This window comes from Schistocerca gregaria, chromosome 5 (genome assembly GCF_023897955.1).
Source record: "Schistocerca gregaria isolate iqSchGreg1 chromosome 5, iqSchGreg1.2, whole genome shotgun sequence".
NCBI classification, from domain to species: Eukaryota; Metazoa; Arthropoda; class Insecta; order Orthoptera; family Acrididae; genus Schistocerca; species Schistocerca gregaria.
This window is the reverse complement of record NC_064924.1, coordinates 481,689,503-481,715,638: the sequence shown is the minus strand read 5'-3', so window position 1 is coordinate 481,715,638 and position 26,136 is coordinate 481,689,503. Positions and strand designations below refer to the sequence as shown.

At 39.2% G+C, this 26,136-nt stretch overlaps 1 protein-coding gene across 1 annotated transcript in view; it reads right to left on the bottom strand.

The window, feature by feature from the left end:
* Positions 1 to 1,913: 1,913 nt before the first annotated feature.
* Positions 1,914 to 26,136, bottom strand: part of LOC126273098 (ran-binding protein 9) — a 227,914-nt gene continuing 203,691 nt past the window's right edge. The window contains exons 7-9 of the mRNA XM_049976523.1: positions 15,776 to 15,951; positions 9,737 to 9,848; positions 1,914 to 4,849 (exon numbers count right to left, since the gene is read on the bottom strand). Of these exons, the coding sequence (XP_049832480.1) occupies positions 4,716 to 4,849; positions 9,737 to 9,848; positions 15,776 to 15,951 (422 nt within the window). The 3' untranslated portion in view covers positions 1,914 to 4,715. The remainder of the gene's footprint in view (positions 4,850 to 9,736; positions 9,849 to 15,775; positions 15,952 to 26,136) is intronic.

Sequence of the window (26,136 nt, the reverse complement as noted above, 5' to 3'; positions counted from 1 at the left end):
TTGCATTATACATGTGTGTAATATTGTTAGTAACATTTACAAAATCAGATCAATGCAACTGCTAAATATCAGAGTGAATTCAAACCGCAGAATACCACAGAGTATCATATCATCCATATTCATTGCATTTGTCCATGTTGTTGATACGCAAAACCGCCACAGCATGAAGTGAAAATGGCGATTCCACAGCAGCACGTGCAAGCAGTAGCAAGGTTTGCAGAAACAAAATCGCTGATTACTGTGCAAAGAAATTATCTTCATGTGTATGAATGTTATCTACCTGATGTGAAAAAAATTAAGAAATGTTACAGGACGTTTCTGGCAAGAGGAAGTGTTCTGAAAGATTCTCGCAGTGCATGTTATGGAGTTTCAGAAGAGACAGTGGAGGGCATCAGACAAATGTTTCTCAGAAGCCCAAGTAAGTAAATTTGTCAAGCATCTAGGCAACTTTATGTACCTTAATCAACAGCGCATTGTGTACATTAGTTCACCAGCGTCTTCATATGTCTGCTTACAAAGTGCAAATTTTGCAATATTGACACCAAATGACAAACCACGCCAACAACAATTTGCTGTGGATATGCAGCAGCGTATTGATGTGGATGCCAGCTTCCTGAAAAGATGTTTATTCTCAGATGAGGCAACCTTCCACCTATTAGGAAGGGTTAATAGGCATAATGATCAGATTTGGGAGACGCAAAATCCGCACATTGTCATTGAACACGTTAAACTTAACTTATGGTGTGGGCTAATGCACGACAGGATTGTTGGACCATTCTTCTTTGCAGAATAAACAGTGAATGGGTCTGTGTATATGGACATGTTGGAGCAGTTTGAATACCCTCAGATACAAGACTTGCAACCCAACATCATTTTTCAACAAGATGGAGTTCTGCCGGATTGGTCAACAGCTGTTCGCAAGTTCCTGGATAGGAAATTTCCCAATCGTTGGATCGGACACGGAGGACCCATTGCCTGGCCACCATGTTCACTCAACATTAAGCCGATTGATTTATTCATGTGGGGATTCATGAAAGACCATGTGTGTGCGACCTAAGTGGACAACATTTCTATGTTGCAACATCATATCACTAATGTGATTTCAACAATAACACAGGAAATGTTACAAAGAAATTGGCAAGAAACTGAATATAGACTCAATATTCTTTGTGCTACAAATGGTTCACATGTAGAAGTGTATTGATGATAAATAAATATATTCTTTGAGATGCTCTACAATGTGAGACATTTTCCATGGTCGTACCTTCTCTCTCTCTCTCTCTCTCTCTCTCTCTCTCTCTGTGTGTGTGTGTGTGTGTGTGTGTGTGTGTGTGTGTGTGTGTGTGTGTGTGTGTGTGTTCACACCTAATAATACTTTAAATATGTGAAAACTGTCAAGTAGCTCAGAGGTCTAGATCCTCTTTTAACCTTAATCCTAACCATTGGGTGACGGCGTTCTTACCTTGGAGGTGGGCAAGTGTATAGTAACTCAAACAGAACTGTACCCCATTTGGTTTTCAAGTAGATCTTTTGAGTTTATTAGTTCTTTACTTTTCAATACTCTTGAACTAACTTAATTTCTTACATTTAAGGATGCAGGAAATCTCTTACCTATTCAAAGGAAGCATTCTGACATTTGCCTTATTCGATTTATGGAAAACAGAACAAAATTCTACTGACAGGCAAGGTTTTAAACCATTGTTCTGAATACAACTCCATATGTAATGTAGTTGATGAACTAAACACTATTCCCCAAGGTGTGATCAAAAACATTAATATGAAAACAGCAAAATCAAACATGGTGAAGAACCATGGTCAAGAAAAATTTGTATGTTGAAGATTTTTCTTATTTCTTTTAACTTTGTGTATTCCTATTTCAATGTTATTGTTTTTACAAAACCAAACGGGAATTATTTTTTTAACATTTTATTTGGTTTCATTTTTATTATTGTATCGCAAAGTAGAAGAAAGTCTCATTTTTCTAGAATGTAGCTAATGTTCTGCATTTCAGTCCAGTTCCAAGTCATGTGACTTTACCAACAGCATTTGCATTTTCCTCAGTGCATTACTTATTTTAAAAGCATACTCTCCATAATGTATGACAGTTCCTACTGGAAACACATACTCCGCATTAAAAGTGGAAGAAATCACATCTAAATAGTGTATATTTATTTAAGAACTCGTTACTAGACCATCCAATGCCAGTACTGGAATCTACAGAAATTAAATGAGAAGTACAATGGTTAATAACAGTAATACACAGTGTCTTAAATCATTGTGTTCCTTCTTAATTAAAACTTTAAAAGGAGCAGAAACTTTCTCTTGTGGTGAGATGCAGGTCCATTAAGCAAGACGACATAGTGGTTGATGAATTTGTTTCTTTTTTTTTCCTTTAGCTATAGTATATCACTGGGACATACAGGCTTAATGCTTAACCATTGCTGCCTGGAGCTTTTATCTAAATCTGTTGTATGCCTTTTTAATGAAAATTAGTTAGCCTGGTAAAAACGCATGAGTAATATGATACAAGACAATAGGCATAGCACAGAAAGCGTATTATTGACAGGTGAATAATCTGTGATCAATACATAATTTGGCAAGCTGTATACTGTTACTGTTTATATTATCTTTCTTAATATCAATTCCAACCACTAATAAGCCAAGGATTAATGGTGAAGATTGGGATTGAGAAAACTACAAACAAAACCACAACTTCAGCTTTGAGACAGACTGGAAAAAGACATTCATTTCTGTTTTTATCATAGCTCTGTGACATGTTACTGACATCACACAATCATTTTTCTTATTTTGAAATTTAACCACAAAAACCTTATACCCAGAGTACATTTTCTACCGTTTCTCTGTGTGTTTTGGTTTAAATTTCTCTCCATCATTAGCAGAACAATCATTTACAAATCAAAATTTTTTGGCATATCAATGAATTACTAAAATTCTGATAAAATGTGTAATTATAGATATATTATGCCAGGACTTGTAGCAGCTCTTTTATTCCTATATTTGGATGCCAATGTGAGCAAAGATTTGAAACTATAGAGTGAGGCCAACTTTGTTATAACACTAGCTGCTCTATAACAAATACAGCATTTGCAGTATTGTTTACTCAGTAACACCTTATAAGGATTTCATGGTCAATGCACACCAAGATTTCTTCTAAATTGTGAATACCCACTCCTGTCAAACTTGTTGTGTAAAGGAACTGCAAAACTTCTGCATACACTCATTATGTAATCAGCTTTGTCACAATCAGCAAACCCTAGGAGTATCATATATTCAAAAATATAGTCACTATTGCTTCACTAGGTCTTACTTTGCACTTTTATGAGACGACATAATCTGATGTAGAATGAATAATAAATTTGAAGTTGGCACAGATTCGTAGAAAAACAGAGTTTCAGTGTAGTTTTTTTTTTAATGATCCAACTGTACATCATGGCAAAAGAATCACTTCTTAAATATTTCTGTAAGTTACCACTATAAAAATGGAGAATGTTTAGATCCATTCATGCGCACACACGTATAACAACAACATAAAAAGGAAAGAATTTAATGAATCACTGATGAATTATAAAATAAAGTTGTACTATTTTTAATATTTACCTTAAAAATTTCTTTATGAAAGTACCAAATCAAAAAAAGATGATTCTTTTTCAAATGTTTACAATGACAATTCAATAGCAGACACAACTTCAATAATCACACGTAACAAAATATAGAAAATGTTCAACACAGCTCTTGAAACACACATTTAAAAATATGTAGTAGTCCCCACCATGATGGCTCCAGTTCTTCCACTATCTACAGTTCTCGTGCAGAATATCAAAGGAACAGCCCAATATGTTCCACTGAGGGAAACCCGATATTTGGAAACAATCAACATCCTCGGAAAACTGTGTACATGCACAGCACCCTTCGTCTAACTACACAACAGACATTACCAAGCTGAAGAAAGATTTTTATCCATATTGCACTAAAATGTCACAATGTTACTCCTTAACAACCACAAAGCCAATTGTACCAGCTCAGTAACAGGGCCCACAAAAGGGTGCAGTGCAGGATCATGATCACTATATGTTTTGGTGAATTATCTTCCTTGGTTATCTTCTTGAGCTTCCAGATACAACATCCATATTTAATTCAGGTAGGAGCAAAGCTGTTGTAAAAATATCTTACAAGCACTGTAAGACACACGAAGTTCAAATTTTATACGAACTTCACTGTTACACATCAACATGTTCAACATTTGCAAAATTTAATTTTTGGTCAAGTATGTCCAAAGGATTGTCCACAAGTGAGACAATTCAGATGAGTGAAGAAAATAATTAAACATGAATTCAGTCAAAGATTCTCTGACATTCAATCCATTTCTAAACCACTTTCTTCAACTGATAGGTTCTAACACAAGCTTTTCAAGACCACGAAAATAAACAGATGCCAGTGATTCTTACATCATACAAAAAGAAAAAAAAATCTTCCAACTTAATCTGACAACAGTTCTTCATTAGAGACACACATACATTAGAAACCAATAAAATGCTTGCTGATCCACTTCTCACTAGCATAGTAAAACAACACCCTAGTTGTGGCACTAAATTCCTAACAACTGTAGCACATACAGCTGCCATGGCAGCTTCTCCACACATGGAGGGGAAGTTTGAAGGGCAGGACTAAAAACAACAGTGCAAATGACAAGGAGATCAATGACGCAACAGGTCATCCACATTGGCGAAAGCACAGGATCCGAGTCCAGACCTCGACATAAGGCGAACGAGCTCACGTGCATGTGCCAATGCTACTTCCAGTGGTGGCCGACGAGGAAGATTGCTCGATTCTGAAAAGCAACACAAAACCAGTAAGATTAATGTGGTACTTGTACATAATACATCATATTAAAGAATGGAATAACGACAATGCTGAGAAAAGAATAGATTGCTTCCCACTGTACAGTGGAGATACTGAGTTGCAGATGGCTACAACAACAACAACAACAACAACAACAAACACACACACACACACACACACACACACACACACACACACACACAGAGAGAGAGAGAGAGAGAGAGAGAGAGAGAGAGAGAGAGAGAGAGAGAGAGAGAGCGGGGGGAGGGGGGGAGGGGGTTGTACACATATGCAACTCACACACAGGTCACATTGTGTGTATGTGGGGGGGGGGGGGGGGGGGGGGCATGCTTATCCTTGTTTTGTCTGATGTGGATGAAGGCCTTTCTGCCTGAAAGCTTACTTTCTTGACTGTTCTTTTATTGTGCCTAACTGCGACTCAGCATTTCCACTATATAGCGAGTAGCAATACATCATGTAAAATTTATATCAGCAGATTTTACATCGCCTTGTGATTCTGATAGCAAAGAAGACAAGTCTAAGTATCTAAGTATGGGGGTGATTGTGTGATAATGTCTACATGTGCGTGACACTTTCTATTTACCACACTTTACACAACGTATTCCACTTACAAGGAATGGCAACTGTACCTGCCAGCAGAAGTCATATTACAGACTGATGAACAAGAACACTTCTAAAATATTATCATTGGATAGGCACATGAATAACAGTTCTTGAAAATAACTGTTTCATATATTAACAGACATTCATTCTGCTTAGCAGACACCAGTTCATTCCACAGCATATGAAGGGTCGTTATGGCAGAGAAAGCAGCCGAAGAGCCAGAATCTCAAGCTGACGTGAATTTTTTGACAAATGAATGGAAGTGGAAACAAGGCAGAATGTTTTACTCCAATGTTTCTTGAAAATCTGGAATGGGGCCATGAAATTTGAGTAAATATAGGATGACAGTTATCTCATTTGTTAGGCAGCGATGACAAATGTTACATTCTCAAATGGTAGCATAATGCTGGGCATGAGGTAAGCATTGTGTATGTATGTGTGTACACCCATGTTCTCAATGGGAACAAATGAGTGGAGAAGTTCAAGCATGAAACAAAAAAGGGAACTTCCCTTACCTATCCCCCATAACGACAATATTTTCACTATTTGACAGTAATTATGAAACTTCCCTGCAGACTAAAACTGTGTGCCCGACCGAGACTCTAACTAGGGACCTTTGCTTTTCGGGGGCAAGTGCTCTACCATCTGAGCTACTGAAGCACAACTCACGCCCAATCTCACAGCTTTACTTCTGCCAGTATCTCGTCTCCTACCTTCCAAACTTTACAGAAGCTCTCCTGCGAACCTTGCAGAACTAGCACTCCTGAAAGAAAGGATACAGCGGAGACATGGCTTAGCTCAGATGGTAGAGCACTTGCCCGCGAAAGGCAAAGGTCCCGAGTTTGAGTCTCAGTCGGGCACACAGTTTTAATCTACCAGGAAGTTTCATATCAGCACACACTCCGCTGCAGCGTGAAAATCTCATTCTAACAGTAATTATGTTTACTATGTCAACTATTGCTATTTCAGCTTTGGAGCGTTTCGAGTGTAATACTTCACCCTTGAGAAAATTTAAATCTGCATATGCCTGTCACCAACATATATACATCATTTGGTATCTATATGCATGGTGTTCAGAAATTCCTATTACAAATTTTTAAGATTAGGAGAGGGGAGCAAGTACATAATATTTTCAATAGGAAATTTACTATTTCCATTCTATGAAGATTTTAGCTCAGGTATGCAATACATCCACATCTGTTGAGGGAAAGAGAAAAGTCTCGAGTTGCTTGACCTGGTACGGAATAGAGTAGGCAGGATGAAGTGTACTACATCAGACAGACACCTGATGTCACTTAATGTCCACCTTGCGGCAAGACCCACTCAATGCCTGTATGTCTCCGATACAGTAAACAAGGTTCAGTACACGATTTTGGAACATACAGACGTACTCCTTGTGTGTGGCAAGGGTTACATTAACAGAAAAGCTGCTAGTCGGCTCTGTTACGAACATTTTCTGCAATATAGCACAGCACCACACCAACTCTTTGCCCACATTACACAGTGGCTCTGAGAAACAGGTATTTTCATCATGAGGCACGGCTGGAGCTCCATGGCACATACTCGGATTTGAAGATGTACTGCATCAGGTTGAAGAAAACCCTTCAATGAGTACTTAAACAATTGCATTTGCAGTGGGTATTAGCCACAATACCATCCAGGACATTCTGTGGGAGCACACCTTTACCACTTACAAAGGGTCCACGCTGTGGGTTCATCAGATTTTCCACAATGTGTTACCTACTGTGAATGATTCCTACACTGTTGCATTGAGGCATCCCTGTTTCCAGATTATTTCTGTTCACAGATGAAAGTGAGTTCACTAGGGGCTGTGTTCTGAATTTGCAGAACAGCCATGCCTGTTCAGGAATTTCAGTACAAGTTCGGTACTAACCTGTGAGTAGGTATACTGGATGGTCATGCGATTGGGCCATACCACCTTCCACTCAAACTAACTGGTCCTGCATACTTGATCTTCCTAAAAAAATGTATTGGACTAATTCCTGGATGCTATGCCACTAAATACGTGCAATTTTGAGGCATCTTAACATACAGTACTGTGGAAGATGGATAGGCTGAGGTGGTTCAACCGCGTAGCCACCATTATCACTGGATTTAGCTCCTATGGATATTATTGTGGGCTTGTATGCAATATTAATTTACAGAACCCCTGTAGAGACAGAGGAAAATCTGCTGGCAAGTTCTGGCCACAGCACTAGAAATTGAGGAGACACCAAGGAGATAGAGAGTACGTACCAGAAAATGCTTCACAAATATGATATCTGTAACAACGCTGTGGTCGCCACATTAAGCAGCTGATTAATACATCTGTACTGTTCTGTAAGTACAGTAGGATGGGTTCTTTAATGTTTGGGAATAATGTAAACACAAACTTGAAGTGTTAATACAAACAACTGTGCGTAAGTGATAAATGAACATTTCATTATTTTTCCTTTCGAACTGTTACGTAATAATTGTACTGCGGCATGCTTAAATCAGTTCCTCAAGTAGAAGGGGACAAGTTAAACATCCGACTTGAAACCACTGTAGAATGGACATGGGTTCCTACTCAATATATTATGTACTCACTCCTCTCTCCAAGTCCTAGAAGTTTGTAATGGGAATTTCCGAACACCTAGTATATAAATCATACATCCTTGTTATTTTGTGACAAGATATCTGATTTATATACACAGATGACATTTACATGCAGATTTCTGTGTAATATGAACTGAGAGATGATATATTGCACTTTCAAATCTTCTGGATGACTGTGGTCCATAATAAAGTGAAGATCACTAACAAAAGAGCACTTTATAGGATTTTAAGCCATGTAATACCAAGAATAGGTATTATAACCCTGACACACACAAACGGAAAAAAATTATCCTAGCTTTTGGAACTACTGGTCCCTCCTTGGGAAGGGAAGACAGATATTGGCACACTACACCCATACAAAATCATTGTATCCTTTGACAATTTTTCTAGCAAATGGAAACAATGAATCTCTGTGTGCGTGACAATGTTACTTATAACAGTAACCATAATACTTCTTTTCATTAAAGTAATATGACTAAGTGATCCCACTAATTTCAATGCTGATTTAGTGAAATCACAGGGAACACATATCCTAACTTCTAATATTAATAGCTGAGAAAATCTGTCACCAGAGAGCAAATAAAAAACGTCCATGGTTCCACAGTTCAAAATACCTATGACACACTGCCATCCGTACTATGACTTATGCAGGCATCTGGTTCTAAGCCCCGTGATGGTCACACAGCAAATGGCATACAAATGAGATAATTTAATAGTTGCATATTAAAACAAGGTGCCTCCAATATGTTACAGGGTAGGGTGTTTATTACATGGAATACTGGTGATGTCATGAAACAAAATACCAGTTGATAATTAGAAATCAATACTAATACATATTTCTGAAGTTGCTGGCTGGGTGAGGTTGGCAAATACACATGAGGATTCAAACACACTCACTGTCATCATCTTCTGGCAAAGGTTTTCACAACCTGACTCACCAGGAAATCTGAGAACTTTATAATGCTCAAGTTTCAAAGCAAGTGTGAGCTCTCAGCTACCTGCTGCTAGGAGAGAGAGAATTGGAGGATGTGCAGACAGAAGCACAAATTTATAAGACAAGTGGACCTCTGGCATTTGGAGCTTGTAAATAATTCCAAAGAGACAGAGCAACAACATACATGAAGAGAGGATAGTGTGTTGAGATATTGTACAGAAAGTGATGTGGTTACAAACCTTGGTTCGTATGAAGCAAAGGACGCAGAGAATTGGAAGTAACTTTCGAATTGTAAAGTACATTCAAAGGACTGAAAAGTCACTTCAAACCCTAGATTATGAGGTGAAATACACACTGGAAATGGCTTATAATTAGCTTCCAATTTAGATTAGCTTTCCTGCATCTCGTGTCTTTCCTCATTAAATGTTTGGAGTGACTTTTTCTTCCCCTTTCATATCTGTACATTTGACACTTTTACTGCTCAGCTCTCCTGTACTGTTTTTGAAACTTCTTAAGTAGAAGTTCTGTGCCAGACATTTTTTTTGAGATTTTGTTAACCCTGTATCAAGATGTTCACATTTAAGCAGGTAGTAAGCAGGCGCTCTTTTTCCATCTAAAATATTGCCAGTCATTGTGGCTTTCATTTTGAATTAGATAAATACCTGAGTATATGTAAAATGGAGAACCTTAACAAACCAGTTACTGGTTATACTATCTTACCTAGAATTGCAGAGTTAAGGAGAGAACATACTGTCTCCCTCTGAACAGGATCCAACTGCCAGCCAACAGGGCTATTCCATGGATTTGAGTATGCAAGAAGGCTAAAGGCATCCTGCAACAATTTCATTATCATGGCACTTTGCTTGATAATACCAAAGCAGTGAGAGGCACGTTTTAAATATTTTGTTAATAAGAACTGAACATTAAGTATGACTGCTAAATATCACAGCTAATGCATGCTACAAAAGACTGATATTTAAAATTTTAAGTTTTACATTGACATACTGGGGAAATATGGTAGAAAAAAAATTCAGACTTTAAACAAATTATAGTAACTGTCACAAACTCCACAACGGAAGGAATATGTAACCACACAGAAGTGTATAGCACATAACAAGACAAATGGCGAAAAGCTGTACCATGGTAAATGCAACTAGTCACATGATTTGTCAATCATTAGGGATCATTCAACAGACATACATTAATGAATGTCACTTGCATCGCCTCTGTTGCATTTGGCAAAACTAGTACTAATATTTTCACTGTTTGTGTTACATGAGTATCACACTGCATTTACATAAGCAAATAAAATAAGTTTTATTTTACACACACACAGTTTCTTCAAGAAACTGTCAGGCTCAGTCTGCGAAGTGTTACATGCTGTAACAAATAATGCGGCTTGAGGGAAAGAGGCCTAACAAGCTCCATTTTATATAATTGTAAAGTGCTGTGCATACAAGTAACAGCAAACTATTTTGCATGAGAAACAAGAATCATGCATACAGAGTCTAGCTACATCATATTCACTGACACTATGGCACTTTGCATTTCTGCCCGTCATTGTTAACTAAATCCATAATAATTTCTTTTCTTCCATTTCTCCAATTAAAATTAGGTGACTTCTAGGAAAGGTCTTCATTTAGTAAGAAATACCATAACATGAAAAATGAGGAAACAATATTATAAGCCTACATTTTATATTTGCAGTTATTAACACTAAAACTGTACAATAGTTGGATCAACATCCGCACCTGGAAAACTTGAATAAATGCTAAAACAATACACACTATAACACCACAGAATTCATGGAGATCATTTCCAACAAGTTACTTTCTTTCTTCAGATCATTTTTCAGATCCACACTTAAAATTTTTAATATAGCAACTTTAGGCAGCATTACATTTTAATATAGAAAAGAACATATATGTACACAAATAAGGAGTATACACTACTGCTATTCATAAATTTGGGGAAAATATGTAATCAAAATTTATGATAAGCTCTGTTTGTACCATTGTACAAGAGTCACTCACAATGTATTGCTCCACACTTCTTTCTTCAACATTTATTTACTATACACAATGAAAATTACACATGGAATGCTATTTTCCCACAAAATCTCCTTTCATGTCTATGAGCTTGCTGTAGTGAGATAAGGGCTTATATAACCTGCCCGTATCAGTCCTTGTTCTGGTCAGAAAGCCATTTATTCACTGCACAAATCACCTCGTCACCCTCAAACTGTCTTCCTCAAATACTATCATTTAATGGCACAAGCAAGTGGAAGTCTGAGGAGCTTGATGTAGGATGTAAGGTGAAGGGAGTAACACTGCCAAACCCCGTTTTGTGATGTGAACACAAGCCCCTAACTTGTGTGGAGATGAGCATTATTGTGTTGACTTTAAACATCCCCTGGGTTGTTATGGCACCAAAGTTGCAGGAAATGTTTCTTGAAACTGATTAATGTGTTCACGAATGCATCCAAATAGTAGTACTGCCTCTTAGCATCACATCAATCAGAATCACACCCTCACAGTCCCAAAATATCGTCATCGTGATCTTATTCATGGACACAGCTGCTTTCAATTACTTGTATTTTCTTATATTGAGAGGGAGAATGGCTCAATCCCATTGGCTGCTTTTTTGCTTCAGACTCAAAGAGATGAACCTACGTTTCATTACCTGTCACAATCTGGGACAAGAAGACTTACCATCAGCTTCAAATCATTGCAACAACTCAGAACAAACCTTTTTTCGGTAAGATTTGTATTCAACTGTAAGAAAGAAAGGGACCTAGCTTGCACACACATTTGGGCCACCAAGAGTGTGGGTAATTCCATCCAGACTTCATTTGCTGATTGACAGCAGCAGTACCAACTGAACAATTGTAAAGTGAACTTTTCTGCAGTATTATAATTGCAATATTATACAGTCATGTCTTCCTTACCTCCTCTCCCACCCTTTTTCCAGTCCCTCATATGCCTTTCTAATTTATCACTTCATCAAAATTTGAGGGACCTAGCAGAATTGATGTATGACAGTTGGTGAGGTACATACACCAAGTCATCAGTAAGTACAATACTGAATGCTGGTTACTGACTGAAATTAATGTAACTGCAGCAATAACAGTTCACAAATTTAGGTAATATTTGGTGGTTAGGCTGGAGGAGAAATCGGCCACTGGAAAACATATACCCAAGCTCCCCCCTGTCAGTATTGTTTCCATTACTTATGTGCTTGTAAACTAAGAACACGTCTTTCACACCGGTCAACAAGAAGGAATGTATAATATCACTGACATTAGTCTCCTGTGAACTCTTCGTATACTCTATGAAAAATAAATAAAAACAATATGTACTAATAAGTTATTATCCGAATGGGATGCAAATTGCTAGATGTGGTGTACATGTACTGACAAATAAATGACTACAATATGAGAAAAAATAAACGATTTATTCAAGAAAAAGAACTTCCTGGCTTGTCACCAATAGACAGAGCAGTTTTATGTCCTCCTGAGGCATACTATGCCAAATTCTGTTCAGTTGGCATGTTAAGATCATCAAAATCTCAAGCTGCTTGAAGGGCTTTCCCAATAGTGCTTCAAGTGTTTTCAGTTGGGAAACAAACAGCAACCTTCCTGGGCAAGGTATGGGTCGACAAATATTAAGACAATGAGCAGAAACACTAGCCATGTTCAGCGGGGATTGTCTTGCTGTAATGTAAGTCCAGGGTGCCTGGCCATGAAGGGCAACAAAACAGGGCATACATTATCAACAACATACTGCTGTGCTGTCAAGGTGGCGTGGGTGACAACCACAGGGGTGATGCTATGCACTGATATGGCACTCCAAACCATCAATCCTGGTTCAGGGGCTGTATGGCAAGTCACAGTCACGTTGGTAACCCACTGCTGTTCAAATCGTCTCTGGGCACTTCTTCACTGGTCATTGGGGCTCAGTTGAAGGTAGGAATCACAAAAGACAATTCTACTCCAGTTAATGAGATACAAGGCCAAAAATATGCCTGGAGATGCCCCAAATAGCAGTGGGAACACTGGTGGGATACCAACCTGACTGTTACCTGCCGACGAGGAGTGATGGTCCGTGGTGACGGTTCTTTTCATAGCATGAGATCTTAGTGTGTCATCCATGACACCCTTACAGCACAGCTCTTCATGGACATCCTTGACTTACTTTACAGTAACATACTCCACCCCACTTTGACCAGCAAGATTGCCAGATCTACCCCCAGCTATGCACTATGGGCATGGCACTGCAACCAGCTTGGGATTTTGATGATGTAATATGTGAATTGGGCAGACTTTTGACACCATATCTCTCAGGAGGACATCCAACAACTAGATCAATCATGCCAAGACAAATAATTGCTTGCATAAGGGCCAGAGGTGGACCAACACATTACTGACTTGGTTAATTTGTAAAGCTCTTTCTCTTAAACTATCCTATTTTTCTGAAATTGTAATCATTTGTTTGTCTGTGCATGTACATCACATCTACTGATTTTGATCCATTCACATAATTCCTTTGTGGTGCATCATTTATTTTGTCTTAGAGTGTATGTATTCTGAGCTCCAACATAATGAGGTATGCAAATAAAATAATCTCCTCCACACCTGCCAGCATCGATATCAAAACCTCACTCTCCTGAAATCTGGTTAATGATTTTCTCACTGAAAACCATGGATGAAGGAAATTAGGGCTACAGTGTTCTTTGGCTTGCAAAACGCATTTGACTCGATATCACTCCACTGTTTATTAATGAAAGAATGGTCACATTGGAAATCAAATGAACTTTATGACTGGGTTGAGGATTTCTTGTTAGGGCGAAGCAGCACCTTACCTTGAATGAACAGCATCAATTGGTGAAGAGGTAACTTCACATGTCCCAGGAAAGTGAATTGGGACCCTAACTGTTCACGTTGTGTATTAATGGCCTGGCTGACAATATTATTAGTAACCTCAGACATTTTCAGATGACACAGTCATCTATAAAGACATACTACCTGCAAAACTGAACAAATGTCCAGTCAGAACCCGGTACAATTCTTAAGTGGCTTTAACATTGGCAGTCTGTTTTAAATATCCATGTTACAAAACACGAAAACAGAGAACTGTAGGTTTACAATATCACTGCAGTCAGTCAATTCCTAAAAATAACTGCGTATAATGGTTTGTGAGGATATTAAATGGGAATTAGCACATAGGTTCAGTTATAGGTAAATCATGTGGCCGCTGGATACTGGGGAAATACAATTATTTTACAAAGGAAATTGCTTCACAGAATACCCGTGGCCCCATCCTAGACAATTGCTCAAGTGTGTGGGATTCAAATTAAACAGTACAAACATGAGATATTGCATGCATGCAAAGAGGGCAGTGTGAGTCGTCATAGATTTGTATGATCCAGAGGGACATGTCACGGAAATTCTGAAAAAAATCACATACGACAATGTCAGGTTACTACGAAGGTGGAAGAAAACAGATGCCTACCGTTACTACACAATCTCATTAAGGAGAAGCCTGATGGGCATGCTAGGGAATTCCTTCTACAAGAATAAGATGCACATGGACCCGTACTTAAACACCAACAGCTGTTACCATGCAGTTCAACTGTGATCCACACACAACAAGAAAAATCCACATGCCGGGTTACAGCATGTCCACAAAATGTTTCTCCCACCAAGCACAAAGAAGAAAAAAAATCCAGAAGAAGAAACCAAGCACTTGGGAATGCCTTCTGTATGCAGGGTCACTCACAGCCATGATGGTCAGGATAAGGGAGAAGCACAACATAAAAATCATTTTCTGTTCAATGGTTAAAATCAAGAATATGCTTGGCTCAGTCAAAAATTAACTAGAGCTATAAGCACCTAGTTCCTACTGCATCAGCTACGCATGTGGAAGGCAGTACGTAGGCCAGATACAGCGGTGCATCTTGTTGTACTGTTCAGAGCATGTGAAGACTGTTTTGCCTTGGCCTAACTGACAAGTCTGCTATGGCAAAGCACGGCATCAATGAACAACACATTTGTTTTTGAACAGATGTAGGTGTTGTGCTGTGTCGCACCTGTGGGTTTTGAGATTTGGTCATCAAAGAGGTAGTCTAAATAAGAGTACACAACTGCCTTATCAACAGGGATTGCATTTCCCAATTGAGCTCCACTGGTGTGCAGCATTAGCAAAAACATGTTTGGAATGCTCTGACATTTCTTCTGGAAACAAATACCTGACCTTCCCATTGGGCACTCAGCAGAGGAGTCTGTAGTCCTGTAGCTATAAAGGAATGAACTGGACAAGCATCCATCAACGCTTTGCCTGAAGATGATGAGTAGGAAAGTTTTTGAAATGTCACGCAAACACGATATCTTAACTCACCTAGTAACATGAGAAGACACCACAGTTTAACACATAACTACGGTAAACTGCCTGTTGGGAAGCTGTTTTCAACAAAGTCAAATACAATACTCAAGATATACACTGAACATTTTCATATGAATGAAATGCATCACATTGTTGTTCACCAAATTGGGGTCACAAAATGTGGTCTCTCAAAAATGTAAAAGTATGAAGTTTTAATACATATGTATGTAATTTGTTCCTCTCTTTTTTTGTTTTAATTTATAGAACAGAAAATGTAGCCTGAAATTCCACAAACAACCTAGGACATATTTCTTGCTTCAATCCTGATTTGGAACCCATTTCCAACATAAATAATTTGAAGATTAGCCTATTAACTTACTTGTAACATCTTCTTGTTGGCCTCACTACGGCCTTGCTCTTGCCGAAGATGCAGACTCATGTTGTACAGTTCTCGTCCAAATTCCAGCATCCGTTCAACAGCTGGTTTGCTACCACCACATAGTTGTCTCCTACTACTGCTGACTGGCTGTACAGTGTTAACAGGAACATCCACTTCTGTGAAATTGAAACAAGTCGACAGAATTCTTATGTTACTTTTAAGCAAAATTGAGACTTTTTCAAAACATTGTACAAAAACATCCAGGGCAAGTGATTAAAATTCAGAACCTGATTTTATTTTCAGTCTTACAGAGATATTTATAATTTATTTGGAGGTTACAAACATTATTGAGCGCACAGCTCTCATTACCAGAACAAATGTTAGAAGTTTTGGGCTCAAGATGGTGGTGTAATATCATTGTACAACCTATGATACCTTCAATGTGGGCGAACAACAAGTTAAGTAACTGGACTGGAATCTAAATGTCTGGGAGAACTGATAATTACTGAACAAAATTGTGCTTCTTTAATATTGTTATTTACTTGTTCTATAGTACATTATACAATTATATTTGTAGTTACTGATTTTAGTTTGAAAGCATTCAATCATGCGATTCATCAACCTCAACATTGGTTGTTTATCATAGTGTGACCTGCACAAGTAGCTACTTGCCTCCCAAGTAGCTTCTCCACACCTGAAACTGTTTTCACCAATAGACAGTTATCAGTTATGAGTCACAATGCGAAATTTTGCACCACAAACTGAACAATAAACATTCTCACCGTCTCATTTACAAAAGAGATGTTTCGTCTATATTTTATTGTTTACTTTGCACTTGCAAGGATTTTTTTATGTTTTTAGCAAAATTGTTGATTGAAAAATACAAGGTCATCTTATACTCTCACATTAAATTACTGCTGCCAAGGTCAACAATTTTACATTGTTTAATAGATTGATGTACAGATATCTTACATTTAGAGTTGAAGCTTTGGCTATATTGAGATTATGTGCAACTTTATTTTGAAGAGTTCCAAGATTAGGTCGGGCAAACGATACTCACGCTTGAACAGCCTTGATTTTTGATACGCTGAAGTGCTCAATACAGTATCAACCTTGCTCAAACAATCACATGACATTTGACTTGTGGCACTAGTGCAAGGAATATATAAGAAACTATGAACTAGCCTCCACAACAATGTATTGCTCTGATTAAAATTTGACACTTTGTGATGCACAAGGGGACATAACATTAAATTCTATCATTCTATATACTCTTGTATTTAAACAGGTTTGTAATGAAAATTCGCACAAATCTATGGGTACCTTATACAAAATGGGTACCTTATACAAAAAGTAATGCTGCTTCTTAAGTGAAGATAACATTCGAAAGCCCCCCTATGAACCATGGACCTTGCCACTGGTGGAGAAGCTTGCGTGCCTCAGTGATACAGATAGCTGTACCGTAGGTGCAACCACAATGGAGAGGTATTTGTTGAGAGGCCAGACAAATGTGTGGTTCCTGAAGAGGGGCAGCAGCCCAGTAGTTGCTGGGCAGCAATCTGGATGACTGACTGATCTGGTCTTATAATATCAACCAAAACAGCCTTGCTTTGCTGGTACTGTGAATCGCTGAAAGCAGCCGTAATTTTTCCCAAAGGCTCTACTGTATGGTTAAAAGATGGCATCCTCTTGGGTAAAATATTCCAGAGAGAAAACAGTCCCCCAATTGGATCTCTAGGCAGGTACTATTCAGGAGGATGTCGTTATCAGGAGAAATAAAACTGGCATTTGATGGATCAGAGCATCGAATGTCAGATTCCTGAATCAGGCACGTGGGTTAGAAAATTTAAAAAAAGGAAATGGGTTGGTCAAATTGTAACAAATTTCCAAGGGCAGATGTGGACTCCGGCCGCAATCTATTGGTTATGAACTGTAGATTAAAACTGAAGAAAACGCAAAAAGGCAGTATTTTAAGGAGATGGGACCTGGATAAACTGAAAGAACCAGACGTAGTAGAGAGTTGCAGAGGGAGCATTAGGGAACAATTGACAATAACAGGGGAAAGGAATGGTCAAATAGGTAAAAAGACAAGGGCTAGTAGAAATCATTGGTTAACAGTATAGAAATATTGAATGTAATCAACGAAAGGAGAAAATATAAAAATGCAATAAATGAAGCAGGCGAAAGGGAGAACAAATGTCTAAAAAATGAGATTGACAGGACGTGCAAAATGACTAAGCAGGAATGACTAGAGAACAAATGTAAGGATGTAGAAGCATGTCACTAGGGATAATACAGATGCTGCCTACAGGAAATTAAAGAGACCTTTGGAGAAAAAAGAACCACATGTATGAATATCAAGAGCTCAGATGGAAAACCAGTCCTGAGCAGAGAAGAGAAAGCAGAAATGTGGAAGGATTATATAGAAGGTGTTTACATGGGAGCTGTAGTTGAGGGCTATATTATGGAAATGTAAGAGGACATAGATGTAGATGAAAAGGGAGATAAGATACGGCATGAAGAATTTGGGAGAGCGCTGAAAGAACCAAGTCGAAACAAGGCCCCAGGAGTAGACAACATTCCGTTAGAGCAACTGATAGCCTTAGGAGAGCCAGCCATGACAAAACTCTTCGATCTGGTGAGGAAGATGTATGAGACAGGCGAAATACCCTGAGACTTAAAGAAGCATGTAATGATTCCAATTCCAAAGAAAGCAGGTGCTGACAGATGTGAAAACTAACAAACTATCAGTTTAATAATTCATGGTTGCAAAATACTAACACGAATTCTTTACAGAAAAAGACTGGAAAAACCGCTAGAAGCAGACCTCGAGGAAGATCAGTCTGGATTCAGGAGAATGTACGAACACGGGAGGCATTACTGACCTACAACTTCTCATAGAAGATAGTCTAAGGAAACGCAAACCTACATTTACAGCATCTGTCGACTTAGAGAAAGCTTTTGATAATGTTGACTGGAATACTCTCTTTAAAATTCTGAAGGAGGCAGGGGTAAAATACAGGGAGCGAAAAGTTGTTTAGAATTTGTACAGAAACCAGATGGCAGAGTCGAGGGGCACGAAAGAGAAGCAGTGGTTGAGAAGGGAGTGAGAAAGAGTTGTAATCTATACCCAAAGTTATTCAACCTGTATATTGATTAAGCAATAAAGAAAACAAAAGAAAAAACTGGGGTACGAATTAAAATCCATGGAGGAGAAATAATTTTGAAGTTTGCTGATGACATTGTAATTCTGTCAGATACAGCGAAGGACTTGGAAGAGCAGTAGAATAGAATGGAATTGACAACGAAAGGAGGATATAAGATGAACAACAACAAAAGCAAAATGAGGATAATGGAAGGTAGTTGAATTAGATCAGGTGATGCTGAGGAAATTAGGTTAGGAAATGAGACACACACACAATATCAGATGAACTTCACTATTTGCGAAGCAAAGTAACTGGTGATGGTCGAAGTAGGGAGGATATAAAATGTAGATATGTAATGGCAATAAAATTATCTCAGTAGAGAAATTTGTTAAAACCAAGTATAGATTTAAGTGTCAGAAAGTGCTTCCTGAAACTATTTCTACGGAGTGTAGCCATGTATGGAATTGAAACTTGGGAGAATAAACCGTTTAGACAAGAATAGAAGCTTTGAAATGTGGTGCTACAGAAGAATGCTGCAGATTACATGGGTAGATCACGTAACTAATGAGGTGGTGCTAAATGGAATTGGGGAAAAGGGAAATTCATGGCACAACCTGACTACAAGAAGGGCTGGTTGGTAGGAAACATTCTGAGGTATCACGGGTTCACCAATTTAGCACTGAAGGGAAACGTGGCGGTTGAAAGTTTTAGAGGGAGGCTGACAGATGAATACAGAATGCAGATTCAGAAGGATGTAGGTCGCAGCAGTTACTCAGAGATGAAGAGGCTTGCACAGCATGGAGTAGCATGAAGAGCCGCATCAAACCAGTTTTTGGACTGAAGACCACAACAATGACAACAATAAAAACAGCAGCAGCATTCAAAAGTGAAAAGTTGTCCTTCAAAGAACATTACTTGATTCTCAACCCAGGTCAATATTTTATTTGGTTATGAGAAATTTTAATGATTTACTAAGTGGATTACAAATGTAAAATTTGGTCACTGTTTAAGTATTAGAATACCGGGTAAAAACATTACCTGATTTAATCAGTTTTAGAACATGATGGTGACATTCAAATGAAACAAGCAGAAAAACTCCACTGAAGCACCGAGGAAACTGGTACAGGCATGCATATTCAAATACAGAGAAACGTAAACGACAGAATGTGCATTGCGGTCAGCAATGCCTACGGAAGACACCAAGTGTTTGGCACAGTTGTTATATTGATTACTGTTGCTACAATTGCCTATTATTAAGATTTAAGAGAGTTTGCATGTGGTCTCATAATCGGCACATGAGGGACGTGACACAGCATCTCCCAGGTAACGACGAAGTGGGGATTTTCCCTTATAATCATTTCACGAGTGTACACTGAATATCAGGATTCCAGTAAAACATCAATGTCTCTGACATGGCTGAGGCCGGATAAAGATCCTGCAAGAACAGGACTGAAAACAATCATTCAATGTGACAGAAGTACAACCCATCTGCAAATTGTTGTAGATTTCAGTGCTGGACCATCAACAAGCCTCAGCGCAAGAACCATTCAACGAAACATCATTGATATTGGCTTTTGGTGCCAAAGGCCCACTCGTGTACCCTTGATAACTACATGACATAAAGCTTTATGCCTTGCCTGGGCCTGTCACCTCATGAATCCACGGACCCTGCACATCAGCAGGGGACTGTTCAAGTTGGTGGATGCTCTGTAATGGTGTGGGGCATGTGCAGTTGGAGTGATATGGGACCCCTGATATGTCTAAATACGACTGATGGGTGACACATATGTAAGCACCCTATCTGATCACCTGCATCCATTCATGTCCGTTGTGCATTCCAACGGACTTGGGCAATTGCAACAGGACACTTTGACACCTCACACGTACAGAATTGCTAAAGCGTGGCTCCAAGAACACTCTACTCTATTTAAACACTTACGCTGGCCACAATCCCCCCTCGCCCAACACGAACATTATTACATTACTGAGCATACCTGGGACACCTTGAAACATACTGTTCAGTACTCTGTAGACAGTCCTGCAGGAATCCTGGTGTTATTTCCCTCCAGCACTGTTTCAGACATTAGTTGAGTTCAAGCCATGTTGTGTTGCAGCACTTCTGCATGCTCGTGGGGGGCCCTACACAGGCAGGTTTAGCAGTTTCTTTGGCTCTTCAGTGTAATGACTAACAAATGAAATAGATTGTTTTATACTAACTGCAACTATTATGATGAGAATAAATTACAGCGGCACAATCCATCATGGCAATAGTTCTAACAAATGTCAGTAGATTGGGGAACGAGCGAAAGTTTGAGAAGTGGATTGATTGAATGGCTTAAGGGGGGGGGGATCAAGCAGCAAGGTCGTCGGTCCCATCGGATTAGGGAAGTATGGGGAAGGGAGTTGGCCATGCCCTTTCGAAGGAACCATCCTGGCATTTGCCAGGATCGATTTAGGGAAACCACGGGAAACCTAAATCAGGATGGCTGGATGCAGGTTTGAACCGTCGTCCTCCCGAATGCGAGTTCCATGTGCTAACCATTGTGCCACCACGCCTGATTCAAGATTGAACTGAACTGTGATTGTAGCCTTTTCTTTACATATTAGTTGGTGGTGTTATCTATGACCTGCACTCTAGCACATATTGCAGTCTGTGTTTAACAGATGCTGAAGCAAAGCACTACACAAGAGCTGGAAGGGCAACAGTGATACCAGCTTGGCTGAAAACTACGATGGGTGGGGAGGGGAGTGGTGAGCCGACAGCAGATTTCGTCATAGTGCCAAACAAGGAATCTATACCGCATACTTTGCCTTTTTATGAATATGCACCACATTTAAAATGCAATTTGCCCAAATCCATTTGAAATGACTTTAAAACTGGACAAATACACAACAATAGTACATATTTCTGCAGAAGGTGGTGAAAGTCGATATAGGTGTCAGTGGAACATATTCCCTGCAGCAATGTTGTCAATGCTGACCAAAGGAGAAATATCAGCTGCTGTTCTATACAGCCAATGAGAAAGCAGCAGGCAGACGTTATGTTTGGAAGCCAGAAACATTGTAGCATTCTCACGGCAATATAGAAGTGAAATCCGATCTGTATTTAGGGGGGGAAAAGGCAGCTGTGTTCTCAGGCCCTCCTATAACTGCAACCTCAGGAATCCCAATGTATTCAGAAAGAACAGTCAAACATTTGTGACAACAAAGACAAATTTCACAATTGTAGTGGTACCCCAGATCATAGGCTTAGGAAGTAAAAAAGATAGTGAAGATAAAAATTAATTAAACTGATTCTTCTGTTTATATTATTTCTCCCTGTATTATAAAAATGTAGGTAATCGACATGGCGTAAGTTTAGATTAGACATAATGCTAACATTTCAGGCATACACTTTATATTAATAAAACAGTTTGTAACTTCGATTAGGCAGAATATTTTAAAAAAATAGGGGTAGTCTTATATTCAGGGGTGTGTCTCACTCAGGTAAATACAGTAGGTAGAAAATAGAAAAATTTCATATTGGCAGATTTTTATCTTTAGGTGGCAATGGATGAAGGAAAAAACTTTTCTAGTTTGAAAAGTGCCCAAGTGGGACTACATACACCTTCTGTTTCATTTTTTTTTTTTTTTGTGATGTTGATGTGGTCTTCAGTCCTGAGACTGGTTTGATGCAGATCTCCATGCTACTCTATCCTGTGCAAGCTTCTTCATCTCACAGTACCTACTGCAGCCTACATCCTTCTGAAGCTGCTTAGTGTATTCATCTCTTGGTCTCCCTCTACGATTTTTACCCTCCACGCTGCCCTCCAACACTAAATTGGTGATCCCTCGATGCCTCAGAACATGTCCTACCAGCTGATCCCTTCTTCTAGTCAAGTTGTGCCACAAGCTCCTCTTCTCCCCAATTCTATTCAGTACCTCCTCATTAGTTATGTGATCTACACATCTAATCTTCAGCATTCTACTGTAGCACCACATTTCCGAAGCTTCTAATCTCTTCTTGTCCAAACTATTTATCATCCACGTTTCACTTCCACACATGGCTACACTCCATAAAAATACTTTCAAAAATGATTTCCTGACACAAATCTATACTCGATGTTAACAAATTTCTCTTCTTCAGAAACGCTTTCCTTGCCATTGCCAGTCTACATTTTATATCCTCTCTACTTCGACCATCATCAGTTATTTTGCTCCCCAAATAGCAAAACTCCTTTACTACTTTAAGTGTCTCATTTCTTAATCTAATTCCCTCAGCATCACCAGACTTAATTCGACTACATTCCATTATCCTCGTTTTGCTTTTGTTGATGTTCATCTTATACCCTCCTTTCATGACACTGTCCATTCCGTTCAACTGCTCTTCCAAGTCCTTTGCTGACTGACATAATTACAATGTCGTCGGCGAACCTCAAAGTTTTTATTTCTTCTCCATGGATTTTAATACCTTCTCCAAACTTTACCTTTGTTTCCTTTATTGCTTGCTCAATATACAGATTGAATAACATTGGGGATAGCCACAACCCTCTCTCATTCCCTTCCCAACCACTGCTTCCCTTTCATACCCCTCGACTCTTATGACTGCCATCTGCTTTCTGTACAAATTGTAAATAGCCTTTTGCTCCCTATATTTTACCCCTGCCACCTTCAGAATTTGAAAGAGAGTATTCCCATCAACATTGTCAAAAGCTTTCTAAGTCTACAAATGCTAGAAACATAGGTTTGCCTTTCCTTAATCTTTCTTCTAAGATAAGTCGTAGGGTCAGTATTGCCTCACGTGTTCCAACATTTCTACGGAATCCAAACTGATCTTCCCCGAGGTCGGCTTCTATCAGTTTTTTCCATTCGTTTGTAAAGATATCGCATTAGTATTCTGCAGCTGTGACTTATTAAACTGATAGTTCGATAATTTTCGCATCTGTAGCATCCTAAACTCAGATTGGAATGTATACCGCAGAGACAGGCTGGACAGTGAAGGGGGAAGCGTGTTTATAGCGATAAGAAGTGCAATAGTATCGAAGGAAATTGACGGAGATTCGAATTGTGAAATGATTTGGGTGAAGGTCACGGTTAAAGCAGGCTCAGACATGGTAATTGGATGTCTCTATAGGCCCCCGGGCTCAGCAGCTGTTGTGGCTCAGCACCTGAAGAATAATTTGGAAATATTTCGAGTAGATTTCCCCACCATGTTAAAGATCTGGGTGGAGATTTTAATTTGCCGGATATAAACTGGGAGACTCAAACGTTCATAACGGGTGGCAGGGACAAACAATCCAGTGAAATAATCTGAAAACTACCTTGAGCAGTTAAACAGAGAACCGCCTCGTGGCGATAACATATTAGACCTTCTGGTGACAAACAGACCCGAACTATTTGAATCAGTTAATGCAGAACAGGGAATCAGCGATCATAAAGCAGTTACTGCATCGATGATTTCAGCCGTAAATAGAAATATTAAAAAAGGTAGGAAGATTTTTCTGTTTAGCAAAAGTGACAAAAAGCAGATTACAGAGTACCTGACGGCTCAACACAGAAGTTTTGTCTCAAGTACAGATAGTGTTGAGGATCAGTGGACAAAGTTCAAAACCATCGTACAATATGCGTTAGATGAGTATGTGCCAAGCAAGATCGTAAGAGATGGAAAAGAGCCACCGTGGTACAACAACCGAGTTAGAAAACTACTGCAGAAGCAAAGGGAACTTCACAGCAAACAAACATAGCCAAAGCCTTGCAGACAAACAAAAAATGCGTGAAGCGAAATGTAGTGTGAGGAGGGCTATGCGAGAGGCTTTCAATGAATTCGAAAGTTAAGTTCTATGTACTGACTTGGCAGAAAATCCTAAGAAATTTTGGTCCTACGTCAAAGCGGTAGGTGGATCAAAACAAAATGTCCAGACATTCTGTGATCAAAATGGTACTGAAACAGAGGATGACAGACTAAAGGCCGAAATACTAAATGTCTTCTTCCAAAGCTGTTTCACAGAAGAAGACTGCACTGTGCTTCCTTCTCTAAATTGTCGCACAGTTGACAAAATGGTAGATATCGAAATAGACGACAGAGGGATAGAGAAACAATTAAAATCGCTCAAAAGAGGAAAGGCCGCTGGTCCTGATGGGATACCAGTTCGATTTTACACAGAGTATGCGAAGGAACTTGCCCCCTCTTCTTGCAGCGGTACCGTAGGTCTCTAGAAGAGCGAAGTGTTCCAAAGGATTGGAAAAGGGCACAGGTAATCCCCATTTTCAAGAAGGGACGTCGAACAGATGTGCAGAACTATAGACCTATATCTCTAACGTCGATCAGTTGTAGAATTTTGGAACACTTATTATGTTCGAGTATAATGTCTTTTCTGGAGACTAGAAATCTACTCTGTAGGAATCAGCATGGGTTTCGAAAAAGACGGTCGTGTGAAACCCAGCTCGCGCTATTCGTCCACGAGACTCGGAGGGCCTTAGACACAGGTTCACAGGTAGATGCCTTGTTTCTTGACTCCCGCAAGGCGTTTGACACAGTTCCCCACAGTCATTTAATGAACAAAGTAAGAGCATGCGGACTTTCAGATCAATTGTGTGATTGGATTGAGGAGTTCCTAGATAACAGAACGCAGCATGTCATTCTCAATGGAGAGAAGTCTTCCGAAGTAAGAGTGATTTCAGGTGTGCCGCAGGGGAGTGTCATAGGACCGTTGCTATTCACAATATACATAAATGACCTCGTGGATGACATCGGAAGTTCACTGAGGCTTTTTGCAGATGACGCTGTGGTGTATCGAGAGGTTGCAATGGAAAATTGTACTGAAATGCAGGAGGATCTGCAGCAAATTGACGCATGGTGCACGGAATGGCAATTGAATCTCAATGTAGACAAGTGTAATGTGATGCGAATACATAGAAAGATAGGTCCCTTATCATTTAGCTACAAAATAGCAGGTCAGCAACTGGAAGCAGTTAAATCCATAAATTATCTGGGAGTACGCATTAGAAGTATTTTAAAATGGAATGATCATATAAAGTTGATCGTCGGTAAAGCAGATGCCAGACTGAGATTCATTGGAAGAATCCTAAGGAAATGCAATCCGACAACAAAGGAAGTAGGTTACAGTACACTTGTTCGCCCACTGCTTGAATACTGCTCAGCAGTGTGGGATCCGTACCAGATAGGGTTGATAGAAGAGATAGAGAAGATCCAACGGAGATGATACATAAACTCCA